Source organism: Selaginella moellendorffii, unplaced genomic scaffold (genome assembly GCF_000143415.4).
Source record: "Selaginella moellendorffii unplaced genomic scaffold, v1.0 SELMOscaffold_76, whole genome shotgun sequence".
In the NCBI taxonomy this organism is placed as follows: domain Eukaryota; kingdom Viridiplantae; phylum Streptophyta; class Lycopodiopsida; order Selaginellales; family Selaginellaceae; genus Selaginella; species Selaginella moellendorffii.
The window spans coordinates 119430-136532 of NW_003314337.1; the positions used below are offsets into that span (position 1 = coordinate 119430).

Below are 17103 nucleotides of genomic sequence, written 5' to 3' on the forward strand. Positions count from 1 at the left end.
GATGTCCCGAAGCAAGTGTTGCACCCAAGGCTTGGGATTTAGAGGGTCCTATGATCAAGTCTTGTTGTACCAAGGGGTGTTAGGAACCTAGAGGCTTGGTGTGCTTGGCTGCTTGTGCCTACGGGGAGTGCAGCCGAACCTTAAGTCTAGTCTAACTTGGGGAGGGGGATTGGGAGAGATTTGGGAATCCATGGATGGATGGCTAATGCTCCGTTGCTCTTGTAGTGAGTAGCTGAAACCAAGTAGAACCAAGTAGGAGCTAGTACAATAGGCAGGAACCTTGGCAAGGGAACTTAGCACAAGCCAAGGCAGTGTTGGTCGGATAGACGAGGTAAGCTGGCAAATTGGAAAGGAAAAATTTGTGGCTTACAATTTGGTATCAGAGCCTTTTCCTCAGTTCTAGCGAAGGATAAAGGCAAATTGCTGGGAGATGGCAAAGGCAGGGTGAAAATGAACCAAGGCAGAGATGGAACTTCCTCCAGAGTTGGAGCCTCCTGTCGAACAAGAGGCTATAGATGAGGAATCCTTGCATGAGGAGGACTCCAGTGAGGAATCTTCCAAACAGGAGTCCGGTGGTGAGGTTCTTTCATCCGAGGCGCGATTAGACGTTCTAGAAGGACAATCTACACAGACCAATGCCCTGTTGGAGACTCCTGTACGCAAGCAAAAGCGTGACAAGAAGCGGAAGAAAAGGCAAAAGACTACGGAGGCTGGCAGCGCAGAAGGTGCAGACCCTTCGGCAGGGATTGAGGCAAAACCAGACAAAGTCGAACAGACCGAAGTGGAATCAGTCCCTCAGGCATATCCCAAGTACAAACCAAAGCCCCCACCGGTCTTCAAGGGAGTGAATGACTATAAGGTGGTGGAGGATTGGTTTTACAATATGGAGGACTACTTCCGAGCGTTGCGGTTACCGAGCTCAGAGAAGGTCCCATGTGCAAAACTATACTTGGCAGATAATGCCAAGTATTGGTGGAGAATGACAGAGGCCAACGAAGGACCGGTGGCCACTTGGGAAATGATGAAGGCGAGGATCCGTGGATTTATGTTCCTCCGAATGCTACTCTGCATCTAAGGGATGAGTTGAGTAGGCTGAGGCAGACCAAAACCATTCAAGAATATGTGAATGGGGTTATGGCAAAGAGGATACTTGTCACAAATATAGGGGATATGGATGCGTTCCATGCTTTCATATCAGGTTTGCAAACCTGGGCTCGCAATGAGGTGATGCATTGGAACCCAACCAACTACAAGGAAGCGTTGGATGCGGCCATCAAGGTGCATTTCAATGATAACCTGCGAAAGGGGAACACAATGGGGTTGGGGTCCACATTTAGCAAAGGGGCCAAACCAAGGGGAACGTATAGCAGAGGGAAATTCAAAAAGAATTTCTCTAAGAATGAGTCCTCAGGGTTCCGGAAAGGCAAATCCGGTGGCCAGCAAACAAGTACGTGGGGGAGTCAAGGAAAAATAGACAAACCCACGGATAAGAAGGTCAAGTCATATAGCAGCGTGGAAACAACGTATGCTACAACTACGGTGAGGCGGGACACTTTTCAAGGGAATGTCCCTACCCGAAGAAGGCTAGAGCCAATATGGCCATCAAGTCAGGTGAAGTCCAAACTAAGGTATATGATCCAGTCCCTAACTCAAAGTTACTCATTACACGAGCAACTTTGGTAGAGAGTCATTCATGACATCTACTAGCCCTCTAAGGGAAGCTCGGAGGTAGCTTTGTTAAGATCCTTATTGACACGGGTGCTTCGGATAATTTTGTGGCTGCAGGCATAGTTCGGCAAGCCGGACTAACGGTGCAGTGGCTAGGCAAACCAAAAACTATAGAGTTTGTTCAAGGTAGCCAAAGCACTAATGAGGTACTTCGACAAGCGAGAGTCGAAGTAGGGACATGGAAAGTGGACATAGATTTCACCGTGTTGGACATGGCAGGATTTGATGTGATCTTCGGAATGGATTGGTTCAAATGGTTCGTAGTAGCCCTACATGGATAAGTTAGAAACCTTGTGGTACTGGCGAATGCCCAAGGAAGAAGATCTAGGATGGAGGCCCAGGATCTAAAGGTAGGGCAAAGCAAGGCCAAAGATTCCTGCTTAAACTTGGTGTCCACGAGAGGATAACTCACTAAAGGAACTAAGGCAGCATTTTTGTGCTTACTCTCGGTGAAGAATGACAAAAAGACAAGAACGGAAGAAGTGCCTTTAGTGATCCAACGGGTGTTGGACCAATTCCAGGATACCATGCCAGAGGAGCTACCGGCGGGGTTGCCCCCTGCACGACCGATAGAACATAAGATTGAGCTGGTTGAGGGTGCTGAGGCGGTGGTTCGTCCCCCCTATCATTTGAACGAAAAAGAACTCGAAGAGCTCAAGCGCCAACTAGAGGAGTTGGTGGACAAAGGGTATGTTAGGTTGAGCAAGTCGCCGTATGGGGCGCCGGTGTTATTTGTGAAAAAGAAAGATGGATCTATGTGCATGTGCATAGATTACCGGTTGCTCAACAAGTATACAAAGAAGAACAAATACCCTTTGCCAAGGATTGAGGACCTATTCAATAGGTTGGGAAAGGCAAAATACTTCTCGAAGATTGACCTAAGGTCAAGATACTACCAAATCAGGGTACCAGAGGAAGATGTTGAGAAGACAACCTATCGAACCAGGTCTGGGAGCTTTGAGTTTCTAGTGATGCCCTTTGGGCTGTGCAATGCGCCGGCAACGTTTTTGGCGTTGATGAACCATATCTTTGTACCGTATCTGGATCACTTTGTGGTCATCTATATCAACGACATCCTGATCTATAGCGAGACACTAAAGGAGCATGCCAAACACTTGGCAAAGGTGTTTGAGAAACTAAGGGAACACAAACTGTATGCTAAAGAGAGCAAATGTGACTTTGCTCAACAAGAGGTAAAGTTTCTCGAGCATGTGGTGGGCTAGGACGGGCTCAAGGTGGACCCGAAGAAGGTCCAACTGATCCAGGAATGGGAGCGACCATCGAATGTACATGAGTTGAGGGCATCTTGGGGCTATGCAACTACTACCGAAAGTTTATCAGACACTATTCGAGAGTAGCTCTGCCCTTAACAGACCAAACAAGAAAAGGGAAGATGGTATGGACAGCGGAATGCGAGGCGGCATTCGTCCACCTCAGAGGGAAGTTGAGGAAGGCTCCCATGTTGGCATTACCAGACTTTGGTAAGGACTTTCAGGTAGAAATGGATGCTTCGGACTTTGCATTGGGCATAGTTTTGAAGCAAAACAACCATTCAGTAGTGTTCTTCTCGAAGAAGTTGGACAAGGCTCAACAGAAGTGGCCTACCCACGAGAAGGAATTGTTTGCGATGGTCAAGGCACTCAAGGAATGGCGACACTACTTTGGGAGACACTTCAAGGTTTACACGGACAATGTGGCAACAAAACACTTCTTGTCACAGCCCAACCTGAGAGGGAAACAAGGTCGGTGGGCCAATGCCTTGGCCAAGTTTGATTGCAAGATTTTGTACAAGCCTGGGAAGAGCAACATCATGGCGGATGCGCTGAGTCGAAAAGCGAGCTTGAGGTTGGCGATATCCAGCGCGACAGCAACCTTTTAGGACAATGTGCGGACAGCATATGAGAATGATGGTCTAGCCCAAGAAGTGTTGCTGAGGAATCTAGAGGCACGGGAAGCTCACCAGAGAGGTGAGCTGCCAACGGAAGAGAAAACTGGCTATGCGGAACACAACGAACTCATCTATTACAAGCAAACGAGGGTGTATGTTCCAGAAGGGGAACTAAGGAAGGTAGCCTTAGAAGAGTGTCATGATGGACCTCTTGTGGGACACGGCAGAGTGCCCCAGACGATGGGCTTACTCAAGAGGAAGTACCATTGGCTAGATATGGCTAGGAACATCCAAGACTATGTAAAGACATGTCCAACATGTCAGCAGGTCAAAACCGTGACTAAGGTTAGTGGGGGCTTGTTGCAAAGCATCCTAATTCCAAATCTTCCGTGGAAATGTCTTATGATGGACTTCATCACGGGAGTCCCCCCAAATGAGGGGTTTGATGCGATATTCATGGCAGTGGACCGATTTTCGAAAATGGCACATTTCATACCCACCACAATGGAAGTGGATGCAGAAGGTGTGGCGAAGCTGTTCTTCGAACAAGTGGTTCGAGTGCGGGGAAGGCCGGAAGAGATCATCTCAGATTGAGATAAGATCTTCACTAGTAGGTTCTGGAGGACTCTCCTGGAACAGTATCGCACCAAGCTGAAATTCAGCATAGCCTATCACCCACAGACAAGTATTGGGTATTAAGTCAAGTTTGATGGCACTAACACTTCTTGACAGATGGACAAACGGAAAGGGTGAATAGGCAGCTGGAGGATTATTTGCGATGCTATGTCTTGGGAGACCAAACCGATTGGGTAAGTCATTTGGGACTTGCAGAAATGTGTTATAACAACTCACCACATTCGAATATCGGGATGAGTCCATGGGAAGTCATCAATGGGTGACCTATTGAAGGTCCTATGGAACTTGGCGTGGCTGAGTATCATGGAAAGTTACCCCTAGTGGAGGCATTCACAACAGAGAGACTCAGCATTTGGAATCTAGTGAGGGATTCCTTGGAACGGGCTCAACAAAGGCAAACCAAGTACGCTAACCAAAAGTGTCGGGACGTAGAGTTCCAAGCTGAGGAGAAGGTGTGGCTAAACACCAAGAACCTCAAGCTACCAAGTGGGATCAGCCGGAAGTTGACCCAAAGGTAAAAATGCATGTATTCCTGTAAGTGAATTGATCTTGAGTTCCTTAAGCAGGTTCGCGGGGCCTTACGAGATTGAGGCACGAATTGGTAAAGTGGCTTACCGTCTCTGACTTCCTCGAGAGATGGGGAAGATGCACCTCATGTTCCACATGAACTTACTCAAGCCGTACTTTGAGGATCCGCTTTGCAAGGACCAAATAAGACCTTTACCTGAGGTTATCCAAGGGGAAGAGGAATACGAAGTCGAGGCCATCCTCAATGCGTGCAAGAGCAAGCGACAAGGACGCGAGGTGAGAGAGTTCCATGTGAAGTGGAAAGGATTTCCACACTGCAAAGCAACATGGGAACCGGAGGAGAACCTAGCGAATGCGCGAGATCTAGTGGAGGAATTTCTGCAAGGCAAAACTCTATGTACTTAAGCAAAGTTCAATTAAAATATCAATTTGTGAAGTTGAGCAAAGGCATATATTGGGACCCGAAGGCGCGCCGAAGGTAAGCTAATTAGCATGGGTTAGCTAGGTCGACCAGGCGTAGGGCACTACGCCTAACTCCCCGCGGGGATGTCGAATCCGTAGACATATTCTACAAAGGTTGGGTTCAAGTCCCAACCCCCTAGTAAAGCAAGGCTGGGTTCAAGTCCTGACCCCATACTAGTGCGTGGTGAGGTGAGGGGTATAGGGACACCTATATTCCGTTGTCATGGGCTCTTGGCCGGGGAGGCTAACTTAGGCACACCACTAAGTGGGGGGATGCCCCTGGAGACATGGTCAACAAGTCGTAGGATAAAAAAGAGATGTTCGATGTGGGTATCGAACTTCTTCTATGGGTGGTGGAGTTGTAAGGAACCGACTCCCCGAGATGTCGTAGCCTAAAGGATCCCCAAAAGCATGACTGAAATGACAAAGAATTCATCGGATGGGACTGAGTCGAAGATCGAGTCCAAGACCGACTCTGAGACCAAGTTCGAGATAGAGTCCGGGATCGAGCCCGAGGCCGAATCGGAGACCGAGTTCGAGACAGAGTCCGAGATCCAAATCGGGTCCGAGACCGAGTCCGAGGTCGAGTCCGAAGTCGAGTTCGAGATCGGGTCCGAGATCGGGTCTGAGATCGAGTCTGAGATTGAGTCCGAGACCGAGTCCGAATACTAATATGGGTCATGGGGTTAAAGCCCAAAGCATGCGTCTCCCGGGGGGGGGGGCTGCAGGGGGTTCCAAAAGTATAGTAGGGATAGTGAGGTCTAGGAACCAGCTTTGAAGGAACTCTCCAGTGGTGCTTCCAAACTGACTTGAGGTTGAGACTGGGGCCAAGGGGCTTTGGGTGGGAGTGAGCATGGGCTTGGGTGGTGCCAAAGGGGCCACCCAGGGAAGTGCTCAAGAGCAGCTCCCACTCCCGAAAGGGAAACCAACTGTGGTGCTCCCGGCTTATGTGGAGTGGTGCCCCACTTGAGTACCTTGTGGCTTATTGGTCCTCACCTTTCCTAGGGACTTGGGCCTTCCCTTCGGGATGGAAGTGGGGGGTAGAGGTACCCATACCGGACCGTTAGGCCACGGTGTTTCACCCCAATGTCCCGAAGCAAGTGTTGCACCCAAGGCTTGGGATTTAGAGGGTCCTATGATCAAGTCTTGTTGTACCAAGGGGTGTTAGGAACCTGGAAGCTTGGTGTGCTTGGCTGCTTGTGCCTGCGGGGAGTGTAACCGAACCTTAAGTCTAGTTTAACCCGGGGAGGGGGATTGGGAGAGATTTGGGAATCCATGGATAGATGGCTAATCCTCCATTGCTCTTGCAGTGAGTAGCTGAAACCAAGTAGGACCAAGTAGGAGCTGATACAATAGGCGGGAACCTTGGCAAAGGAACTTAGCACAAGCCAAGGCAGTGTTGGTCAGATAGACGAGGTAAGCTGGCAAATTGGAAAGGAAAAATTTGTGGCTTACAAGAGGAGGCCCAAGGGGAGATTCCCAAGCTCTAGAAGAAATGGATTAAGCAAGGAGTTGAAGCAAATCAGGTGGTGGACAACACACTTACGTTTTGGAAATTACCGGTATAGGTGAAAGTCAAGGCCACCTCTTGGTTGGTGGCAAATAATGGGCTGTCAGTAGGACAATGGTTCCAAGAGGAAGCATGCTGACAATGCAAGGAGTGTGGCGAGCTAAAGACAGCACAACATGCACTATGGGAATATGACGTGGTGAGAGAGGTATGGCAATAGATCTTCAAGGCGACACAGGAATTAGAAGACATTTCAGAGTTCAAGGCTCAAAGCAGGGATATCCTCCACTAGTTTGAGGGAGCTAGAGGTCTAGCCATTGGTCCAGCTTGGAGGTGTATTCGCCATCACAAACCACACAGATGGAACATACAAGTCCGGTGGGATGCAACAGGGGCAAAAGTCAGGATGTTAGTTTGGGAGGCAATGAGCCATGAGCACTAGTCCATTTGGAGAGCAACAGGATTGCAAGCACTTTAGGAGGCATGGAACCATTGTCACTTCAATGGGCAACAAGCAAGGATATCGGCAATGGTGGCATCATGGTGGAAACTTACTCTTGCAATAGTGTGTCTTCATTACGCCATCCTAAAAGAGTAGATAAAACCAGGGCAACTAGAGGAGTGGAGGTCCAAGTGGCTCCCATGCTTCAGTAGAATGATAAGTGGCGAGATTCGCTAGCAGTAGCACCCCCTAGAGTTTATTCTATGTTTAGCTCGAGGGGGAGATTTGGACATCGACATGATTTGAATGAGACGACCACGTCCACTTCTACTTTAGCACTAGGTCTAGCTATGACACAAGACAATTACGTGGAGTAGCTTATTGAGAGGGCAGCATACCTAGTTTTTGTATTAGTCCCATTGGGATATAGGGAATATATATATACATTTATCGATCCCCAAGAAGGCTTTTGTCAAGATTGTGAGCAAAGATAAGTTTAGCATCACTTAAGGGCTCTAAATCTTGTGGATATGCATTGATGATGGAAGGCTGAAATACAAAAGAAATAGAGATAGGGTTTGAGTGCTAGCTCACCCCCCTTTATCTAGTCTTATATAGTGGCAATCGCCACTTCTTCCTGTTTTTAAATCTAAAAGTTTGAGTCTTGAGATTCAAGATAATGTTTCTAAATGCAAGATTTATTTCTTGTGCCCTATACTACTTTACTATTCTACTACCACCTTTTCTCTATGACTTAATATTAGAAGTTAAAGTCAAAGAAAAATCAAACTGAATCCCTTCACAACTACTCTTTTCTTTCTATATCTTATATTAGTCCTATTATCCATCCACCCTACTCTATGACAAACTTTATGTTCCACCATCTTTAAAAAATTATTTGTTATATAACTCTCACAATCTTCCAAAGATTATAAAATGACTTGCTATATAACTCCAACCTTAGCAAAACTTTATGCCACCATTCAAAAATATTTCCTTCTATAATATATGCATTCAACAATGGTCATCTAAGTTTGCTTCTTTTCCTACACTAATAAATATAAATTATGATCCAAGGATTATATGAGGAGGAGCCCCTCACAACACAAAGTGTAATTCTAGTATAAGTTTTCTCTTCTCATTTTTCAATGTTCTTAATTTCTTGAAAAATACAAAGAAATTAGATGTTAATGGAAATCCCTCTCCTCTTTCTTTCTCTCAAAGCACAAGGAATGCAAAGATGGTGCATTTCTAGCCACAAGCTTCAAACACAATAACCTTATGATGGCACAAAAAGAGACTAAAGAATTATTGGAATCTCAATCACTAAAAGATCTACTCTCATTCATGTTGCCATTTTATAAAACCTTCGTATGAATTGCACAATAAGGATTTTTATGGGTGCATAATGGCTGATGATCATGTAAGAAGCACCAATAATTCCTAGAGAGCACCCAGCATAACAAAGCATGAATCATGAAGGAAACCATCTAAAGTGTTGCATTGGAAAAATGAAGTCCAAAGTCCCTCATCAATAGCTAAAGGTGTGGTTTAATATTATAAAAAAGATTGTCTGTCATGAAAGTAAGTCTTATGCATACTTACTTAAAGGTTACTCATAAAGGTTATTTTATAGTCTAAATAGGACTATTTATAACATCTCAAAGTCAAAACATACACACAAGGAGAAGATAGACATTCTAAAGGATCTCAATAGTAGGCTTAGGGAAGGAGAAAAAGGAATAGACATCACAATAGAAAATATGATGAGGAGGATTGTTTACATTTTGCAAAGGGAGAAGTTCTTGGCACCTTTCATTAGGCATGATTTTGAGTAGCTTTCATGGAAGGACTTCATAACTACCAAACTTACAAAGCTTGGAGATGATTAGTTGCTAAAGAAGGCCACAAGCACAACTCAATTCAATAAACAATTTGACCAACTTTACTTCATACAACAAGCAGTTTTCAAGTGATATATAATTTCTCAACATTACTCAATTTCTTCATATTGCATTTCAGGTATCTTTAACATAAAGGATATATCTGACAACAATGAAGTTTCTAGTAGTGATAAAGTGAATTTTCTTTTGGAATTGGAGATCCAAGACTATGCACTAGAAAAGAGGCTATTAAAGGCAATAACAAAGATGTGTTGAATAACAAAGGTGGTAGGCATAAGAATGTTTATGGTATTAATGTTAATAACAATAAGAGTGACGATGGTAGTGAGAATAACTTGCAACAAGTTCCTCCATAACAGGAGGAAGAGGAACTGGAGCAAGTTCCTCTAGGACAAAAGAATCAGAACATGCAAGAAGCTCCACCATAATGAAGGTTTATTGCCAAGTCTTGAGGAATTAGTCAATAGTGATAATGATTGTCCAAGACATGCATGTAACCAAAGAACTTCTTGAGGTACATTTCTTTTAATCTTTTCTATTCTTGGTTTCTTATAAATGGTTGCAACAAAAATTATTAAGAGTAACTTTATTCTAGCTTGTCTTGATGCATAAGAAGAGGATATGGAGAAACTCATATCTACAACACACTACATGACTGTATGGAAATTAATTGATCTCCTTCCTTACCTTCCTCTTTTGCCCCTGTCCCCCCCTCCTCCCCTCAATTCACCCTATTACTCTGGTGGCATCTTAGGCTGGAGTTGGAATTTTATTGATAACATCTTTTAAAAAGGATATAGTTGTCCAAAAAAAGTGGGAACACTTTTGTCAGAAGATCCATAGGCAATTGCAAGGGGATGGCCTGATGGTTTTTTAGATGCTACTAGTGATGTCCTAAACTAGAACATCTTGACTAACAACCACTTGAAGGATTTGGATTAAAATTCTGGATCAAAATCTAATGCTATATCTGTAGCTTTCCATCATGATCTTCTATGGCTCCACCTTGATCTTGACTACTATCTGCTACTATAGATTTTGGATCATGATCTACAGAATTCACCAACAATGTCAACACCAAGATCAATCAGACATCAAATGTCCTCCCAATACACATCACAAACATCTACATATCTTCTTATGATTTAGAGCAAACTATCAATGTGGCCACATTATTTTAGTCAATATCTCTTATTCCTAATCAAGGTAGCAAAATCTTAGTCAATTTATATAGTTTGGGCCAATTTCACTATTTTTCTATCATGACTTTCCTCAGCTGAAGAGTTCATCCTTTTGGGATAAAAAAAAGGTACAAAGAGAAACTTCATACCACTTTGACCCCTTGTTTGATAAGATGTGAAGTTCAAAGAAATAAAACTCATTCCAAGCTTTAATGCTGTCTGATAGATAAAGAAAAAGAAACCTTTAGTGCAAGAGAAGATCAACTATACCTGCAAAAGCTTCAACCTCTCTCAAAAGAGCATCTTTTTTATCTACTGCATAGCAAACCGGAATTTGTGCATTTGCACCATCATCTATGCCATCCATGGGGCCATTGGTTCTTGGATCTTCCACCACTTGTGCTGGTTCTCTTTATATCTTCTTGATCAATCAACAAACTTAGAACTTGTGCACTGTGTAATGTCCTGTTAGTCTCTTCTACCAAGTATACAAACACATCAGTACAACTTGCCACATCATGAATCAACATTGTGTTTTCACAGATATTTAAAATGATATTTCAAATTCATGGGCAGTGAAATCCTATAAAAGATGCTAACTATAAAGTGAAAATGCAGGTCTTCCTCATGAAACCCTAGTACAAATTCCAACTGCAACATAGCACAGATTTGAAGGGAGAAAGAGGTATTTGGATGTCAATTCCTATCTAAATAACCACCTAAAACATTCTAACACCACCTCTGGCAAGATTAACACCGCCTCATGTGAGATTAACACTGAGAAAAGGGCGCTAACCCTTGAGTATTTTCCTGAGTCCCAAACTCACTAATTCTGAATGAACCAAAAAAGAGCATAGAAAAAACAAACATACCCTGCTGGTTTTTGTTTTCCAGGAATTAAGTTTAGATCTTTATTGTCTTAGACGTGTAGATTTTAGATGGTGCATGCTTCTCATGCGTTGTTGGGCTCCATGAGACCCTGGAAACAGCTAATGAATGAATGAATGAATTGGCTGCTCATGAGAAGGCATTGCCAGGAAGAGCCTGGGATTAAGATTTGTATATCACTTGCTAAAAAAAAGGAGCACGATGCCTTTTGCTTGAATCGAAAATATGCAATTTCAATAGATTCAAACAGGACAAAATTCAAGAAGGATCAAGCACACGAGGAAACCGAACGAATAACACCGAGTATTCTCTCAAGCAATAGAGAATACCATGCTGTAGTTTGGAAACTGTTTAGTGAGTTAGGGTATTCATCATGTGCTGATAATGATCTGAGCCACAGTTAGAAGAGAGCCAAACTGCTCTCTTACAAGACGTAACCAGTATGAAGGCATCAACTAAAACATTTCAAGACTCAGGAAGGAGCTGCATTTTGCGCAGAAATTTCTTGCTTGTCTGTTGTAAGCAAGAAGGATGTAAAGACTGCCTAGTTGGGCCAATCAAAACGAGGCACTGGCAGTGGATGCTCGGCATAGGGTGGGCATTATTACTTTTGTTCCAAAGCCATTCTGGATTTGGTATCCGAGGGTCTTTGAGCTGACAGTAAGGTTTTCAAAAGATATTTTTTAAACTTCATAGCCTCTGGTATGAAGTAATGAGTGCTTCTCTAGATATCTCTAGCTTGTTAGCTCAAGAGAGGGTTGCTGAAAGTCCTTGATGTTTCAGAGGAGGAAAAGACTCATCCAATGGGACTTAACACTGTCAACATGTAGCGAATGGTATCATGTATGATGTATCTCTGTAGAAGTTATTCTTTTCATTAGATGCTCATACAGCAATTTCCATTATCTTTTCTGTTCGAGCCAGTAGGTCATAGGAATCGGAAAGGGTACCTGAGCTATATCACAGTTCAATCACTGTCTGTACACATTCCACTGCACCTTAGCTGTCTAATCTCATCTCTTTTGTTTTGTTTTGGTTTTTATTTTTTCAAGAATTGTAAAGTCATAACATAGACAGTCATAAAAGAATAAAGATAGGCAAATAATAATATATAGCATCATAACTATATATCTAGACCTCACATATGTATTTATTTGTTTGTTAAATTCGGGAGGGTTCCCTCCTCCTTTCACTTGGTGCTAAATTGCTCTAGGAATTGTTAATCTAACTTGAGGCTGTGTAAATAATAGATTTCACGAACTTACCATAAGTCTCTCCAGCATCAGTGGAGTTTGCAGTTCCTTGGCGTTCGTTAACATCCCTCTCAGAGTTTCCTGAAGGCCAGCCAAAGTAGAGCTGCGGCTAAAGAGTCACCATAGCATCCATCTAAGGTCTCCTTCCCGTCTCTAAGCAAGCATCCCTGCCCCTCCCCCACCCCATATTCCTTTCCTTTCTTTTTCATTGATGCTGTCATTGTTGTTTTCCTTCATTCCTCCTAGTTTCAAGGCTGATCACTCACTCAACCTGCCATGGATGGATGACATAAGAAAATCGCGATGAAACATGCATGAGTGACAAATAACTCTAGGTGAGAAAACTATTCCAATCCACTAGCAAAAGAACCAACGCATAAGTGGGTTTACTCAAATGCTCTTGGATTATAGCACAAGGAAGATTTTGCAGCGGATGGAAGGTTCCTCCTTCATAGCCATTCACTTTCTCACGTAGGGAGCAGATATTTGGTGTTGTTCAGCCATGGGACTCCAGCGATTGCATTCATCTCGTGCTCTATGTCGCAACTGCAGCTCACAGACGAACAACAAAGGATTTCAATCACTTGCTGCAAAGCAGATCGAGTTCTACAGCATCTTTCTTGGGACCTCAGGAGTCATTGTGTTATTGCGCGCCATCACAAAGCTGTGGAGCACATATCCATGGCACTTTCCTTCATAATTTATGCAACGTCGGAAGGCAGATCTTTGAAATAGTTTAATGAATCCCATGTGAGCGGCCCTGGATCACAAGGGCTTGCAAGACTAGCAGCAAGGCAAGACTACAAGTACTAGAAGTACATGCACCAGCTTCCATCAGGATACTGAGTTGCAAATAAAACAAGTTCATTAAAGAAGTGTTATAAAAGGTGAATTTAACCTTTTAAAAACTCTCAGTCAGCCTTTACCTTAATGAAGGACAGAACGAAAGGTGATAGTTTTCACAGGTGCCGACAACAGCCAATGTACACCCGCGGTAGAAATCCATTCACACGTGGACCGCCTTGCCACGTGAGCACGTCTAGTCATTAAAAAGAATGCTGAAACCTAATAACCGCTCTGTTGTGTCTGTTGGTCTAGCGTTTTAAATTCATACCCAGGTCTCGCGTGCATGAGAGAGAAGTCAAGATGTCGGCCTATATGGGAAAATATGCTGGTAATGTCTTTTCATTCCACCTGCGGCTGTTTTGCATTGACTTTTTTCCTGCCCTGCAGACGAGCTTATCATCAACGCGAGGTACATTGCCAGCCCTGGGAAAGGAATTCTTGCAGCAGATGAAAGTACCTCGACAATTGGAAAGCGTTTCCAGAACATAAATGTGGAAAATGTAGAGCAGACCAGAAAGGATTACAGAGAGCTTCTCTTTACGGCACCAGGCGTGATGAAATACCTGAGCGGCGTGATCCTGTACGAAGAAGCCCTGTACCAAAAGACCAACTCCGGGAAGCCGTTTGTTGAACTAATGAAAGAAGGTGGCGTTCTCCCGGGAATCAAAGTCGACAAAGGAATTGTTGAACTCCCTGGTACCGAAGGTGAAACCGCTACGACGGGTTTAGATGGACTTGGAGAAAGATGTGCAGCATACTACAAGGCCGGTGCCCGCTTTGCCAAATGGAGAGCAGTCCTGAAAATCGGTGAGAAGGAACCAACTGACCTGGCAATAGATGAAAACGCACATGGTTTAGCAAGGTACTCCATCATCTGTCAAGAGAACGGACTGGTACCCATAGTTGAGCCCGAGATTCTATCTGACGGTTCACACGACATAAAAAAGTGTGCGGAAGTAACCGAGAGAGTCCTCATTGCCTGCTACAAGCACCTCATTAACAACCATGTCCTTCTCGAGGGAACGCTGCTCAAGCCAAACATGGTTACTGGTGGCTCGGACGGACCAAAGTCGAGCAATGAAGATATTGCGCGCTACACCATTCTTGCACTTCAAAGGACGGTTCCTGTTGCTGTGCCAGGAATCATGTTCCTGTCTGGTGGTCAGAGCGAGGAGGAGGCAACGCTCAACCTCAACGCCATGAACAAGTTCAACACCATGAAGCCGTGGACGCTTAGTTTCTCGTATGGACGAGCATTGCAGCAGAGCACTCTGAAGGCCTGGTCCGGAAAGAAGGAGAACATTCCAAATGCGCAGAAAGTACTTCTCGGGCGTTGCAAGGCCAACTCTGATGCCACACTCGGGAGGTATGTTGGAGGGGCAGGTGGTGCAAGTGCATCAGAGAGCCTTTACGTGAAGAATTACAAATACTGATCATTACGGTGGATTTCTAATGCTACCTGAACAGGCTTAATTGCTTCAAACGAATAAAATCACAATAAAATCAAGTTTTTGGCATAGGCTACGGGAACGACGTAATTTTGTTCCTCTTTCTAAATGTAGCAAGAAAAACTTTCTTTCACCCTCCTCATTACGCTCTTGTGCTCACTTCGTGGAATCTCTCCAATTACAAGCATTTGTTGCACGTGATCGATTATTTCAGCAATCTCCTTCTTCTTAGCCGCTTCAATCTCTGCTTTCAGCTGGTGCATGTACACAAAGCACGGGTCCCGGACAGAATGGAAGGGAAACATTCTTACTCTCTCTGTTCGCGTCAGCGCATCTGCAAGAACTTTCTCAGACTCCTCAGTGGCAAGAGCCTTTATCTTATGAGCTTCTTCACGGGCTCTGGCCAGCAGCCTATCAGCCTTGACCTGGCACCACTTTAAGGAAAATGTGTTATAACGAAGCTTTGACCCACTTCAGCATTATGGATCAGTTGCTCTGCTCTTTGCTCTTCGCGCTTTCGCAAATCAATAGCCTTGGATTCGTCGTGCATTCGAGACCGCTCCGCTTCAGCCTGAGAACACAGTGCGTAAAAAAGCTAGTTCCAGGGCAACTCCCCTGGGACTGGCAGAACAGAGCATGCACCTGAAGCCGCTGTGACTTAGCCTCCGCCTTGCGTGTGGCTGCTTCGAGATAAGCTTGTGCTTCGGCTTCGACTCGAGTCCGGTAGGCCTCCGCGATTGCTTCCGCTTTGTGGTTGACTGCCTTGCTCAGCGAGGAGCAAGCGCTGGTCAGTGAGCAGGCCGGGCTTGCCTGCTGTTGCTGCTGGAGTAGAGCCAGTGCATTGTGGATGCTGGGGTGAGGAGGCGAATACTCTGTGTGTGACCCGCTCTCAACGACGGTGTCCTCGGATTGGCCCATGGCATCCACCGCTTTTTTTCTTTCGTCTTGTCTGTCCTGAAACTTTCTGTTGCGCGCGCGGAGAGTAAAGTAGTTTTGTTCCTTTTTAACCGGAAAAGTCCACGTGTGCCTCTGCCGCGTGGCAAGCAGATTTGCCCTATGTTCGAAGCTTAAAAGATGGAAACAGGTGGAGGTCATAGGGAACGTTTTGTCCAACGTAGTGGCAGCTAGAGATGTTGTTGTAGCGTCGACCGTGTGCAAGAAATGGCAACGCAGCCCAGTGCCACCTCCACAAGCTTCGCTTCTCAAGTATGGACTGGGATGCATTTTTCAACGGGGCACTCAGCACCAACATATTGATTCTTATCACTCAGACGGTCCTGCAGACGTCCTGTCTCAGCCATCTCTCCCTGTGCATTGGAGGCGACCATGAGTTCTCGGCGGCCCCGGTTATCGCGTGGCTAATCTTCACCAAGGAGACGCTGCAGAGCTTAACTTTCATGATCTACGCAGATCCGAGCGTCAACATGGGCGGGACAGGCCCGAGGCTCTTGCTCTGGGCCATATAACCATACCGACCTCGGCATCCACAGGTTCCCGTTGCTGCAGTCGCTGACATTGAAGAGCCTGAGCCTGTCGTCCCTGGATGTCAATCTCATGCTGTCCGCCTGCCCCCTCGTTGATCGCGTCAGATCCAACTTCCAGGTGTGAGAGGCTCGTGACGCTTCTGAGGGCCAGCAGGCTCAAGACGCTTGCCAACAAAAAGAGCTTACGGGAGGCGGAGAAGCTGTGCATCAAGTACTGTACCCTTGCCCAAACTTACAAGGTTGGTGGTGTCAGAGGAATCAGCATTTTGGGCGTCTATGCGCCAATACATTCATTTGCAAATACAGTTCCAGTTCTACTGATTACAATGGACTGCTGTATGTCAGCCTTTAGCTATAGGCGGGAGCATTTGTCGATTTGTCTAGAGCTACTTGGGATTCGTGTAGACTAGCGTCCCGATGGGAATGTCGAAAGTCCTGGGTTTGTAAGGGGCGGGCGGTGGGATCTTGGGCACCACTACGGTCAGCTGCCCGTCCTGGCAGGCGGCGGACACCCCTTCGAGGTTGGCATTTGATGGAAGATTGAATTTTCTCATGAACTTCCCTGCTGGGCGCTCCGCTCTTACATATTTGACATCGAAGGTTGGGTTGTCGTCGCGCCTCCTCTCACCGCTGATTTTAAGGATGCTGTCGTTCTCGATTTGTACCTAGAGGCCAAGATGTGATTCAGTCACAAAAATAGAGTGCAGTGTATGCCAACCCAACCTTGACCTCGCTGTTTTTGATCCCGGGAACATCAGCCACAAATATGTAGGAAGCAGGGAGCTCCTTGACGTCAACAGAAGTGCTCGCCATTGAGTACTGTGGCTCTCTTCCTTGCCGAGCGGTCTGTAGCACAGGACGCAATGAAGTGTCTTCGGTGTATAGGCACGAACCTTTTGGAGTTC

The 17103-nt window shown here is 45.2% G+C and overlaps 2 protein-coding genes across 2 annotated transcripts; one reads left to right on the forward strand and one right to left on the reverse strand.

Annotated features, from left to right (window-relative positions):
- The first annotated feature begins 13566 nt into the window (after positions 1-13566).
- On the forward strand, positions 13567-14699 carry LOC9641542 (fructose-bisphosphate aldolase, cytoplasmic isozyme). The gene is made up of 2 exons (XM_002986706.1): positions 13567-13594; positions 13654-14699. The coding sequence occupies exons 1-2, from the start codon at positions 13567-13569 to the stop codon at positions 14697-14699; spliced, it is 1074 nt and encodes a 357-aa protein (XP_002986752.1).
- Positions 14700-16445: 1746 nt separating this feature from the next.
- On the reverse strand, positions 16446-17039 carry LOC9662599 (17.3 kDa class II heat shock protein). Its single transcript, XM_002986756.2, has 2 exons — positions 16922-17039; positions 16446-16863 (listed from the first exon to the last, which is right to left on the reverse strand). Exons 1-2 carry the CDS (start codon positions 17009-17011, stop codon positions 16585-16587), a joined length of 369 nt encoding a protein of 122 aa, XP_002986802.1. The 5' UTR covers positions 17012-17039; the 3' UTR covers positions 16446-16584.
- Positions 17040-17103: the final 64 nt, after the last annotated feature.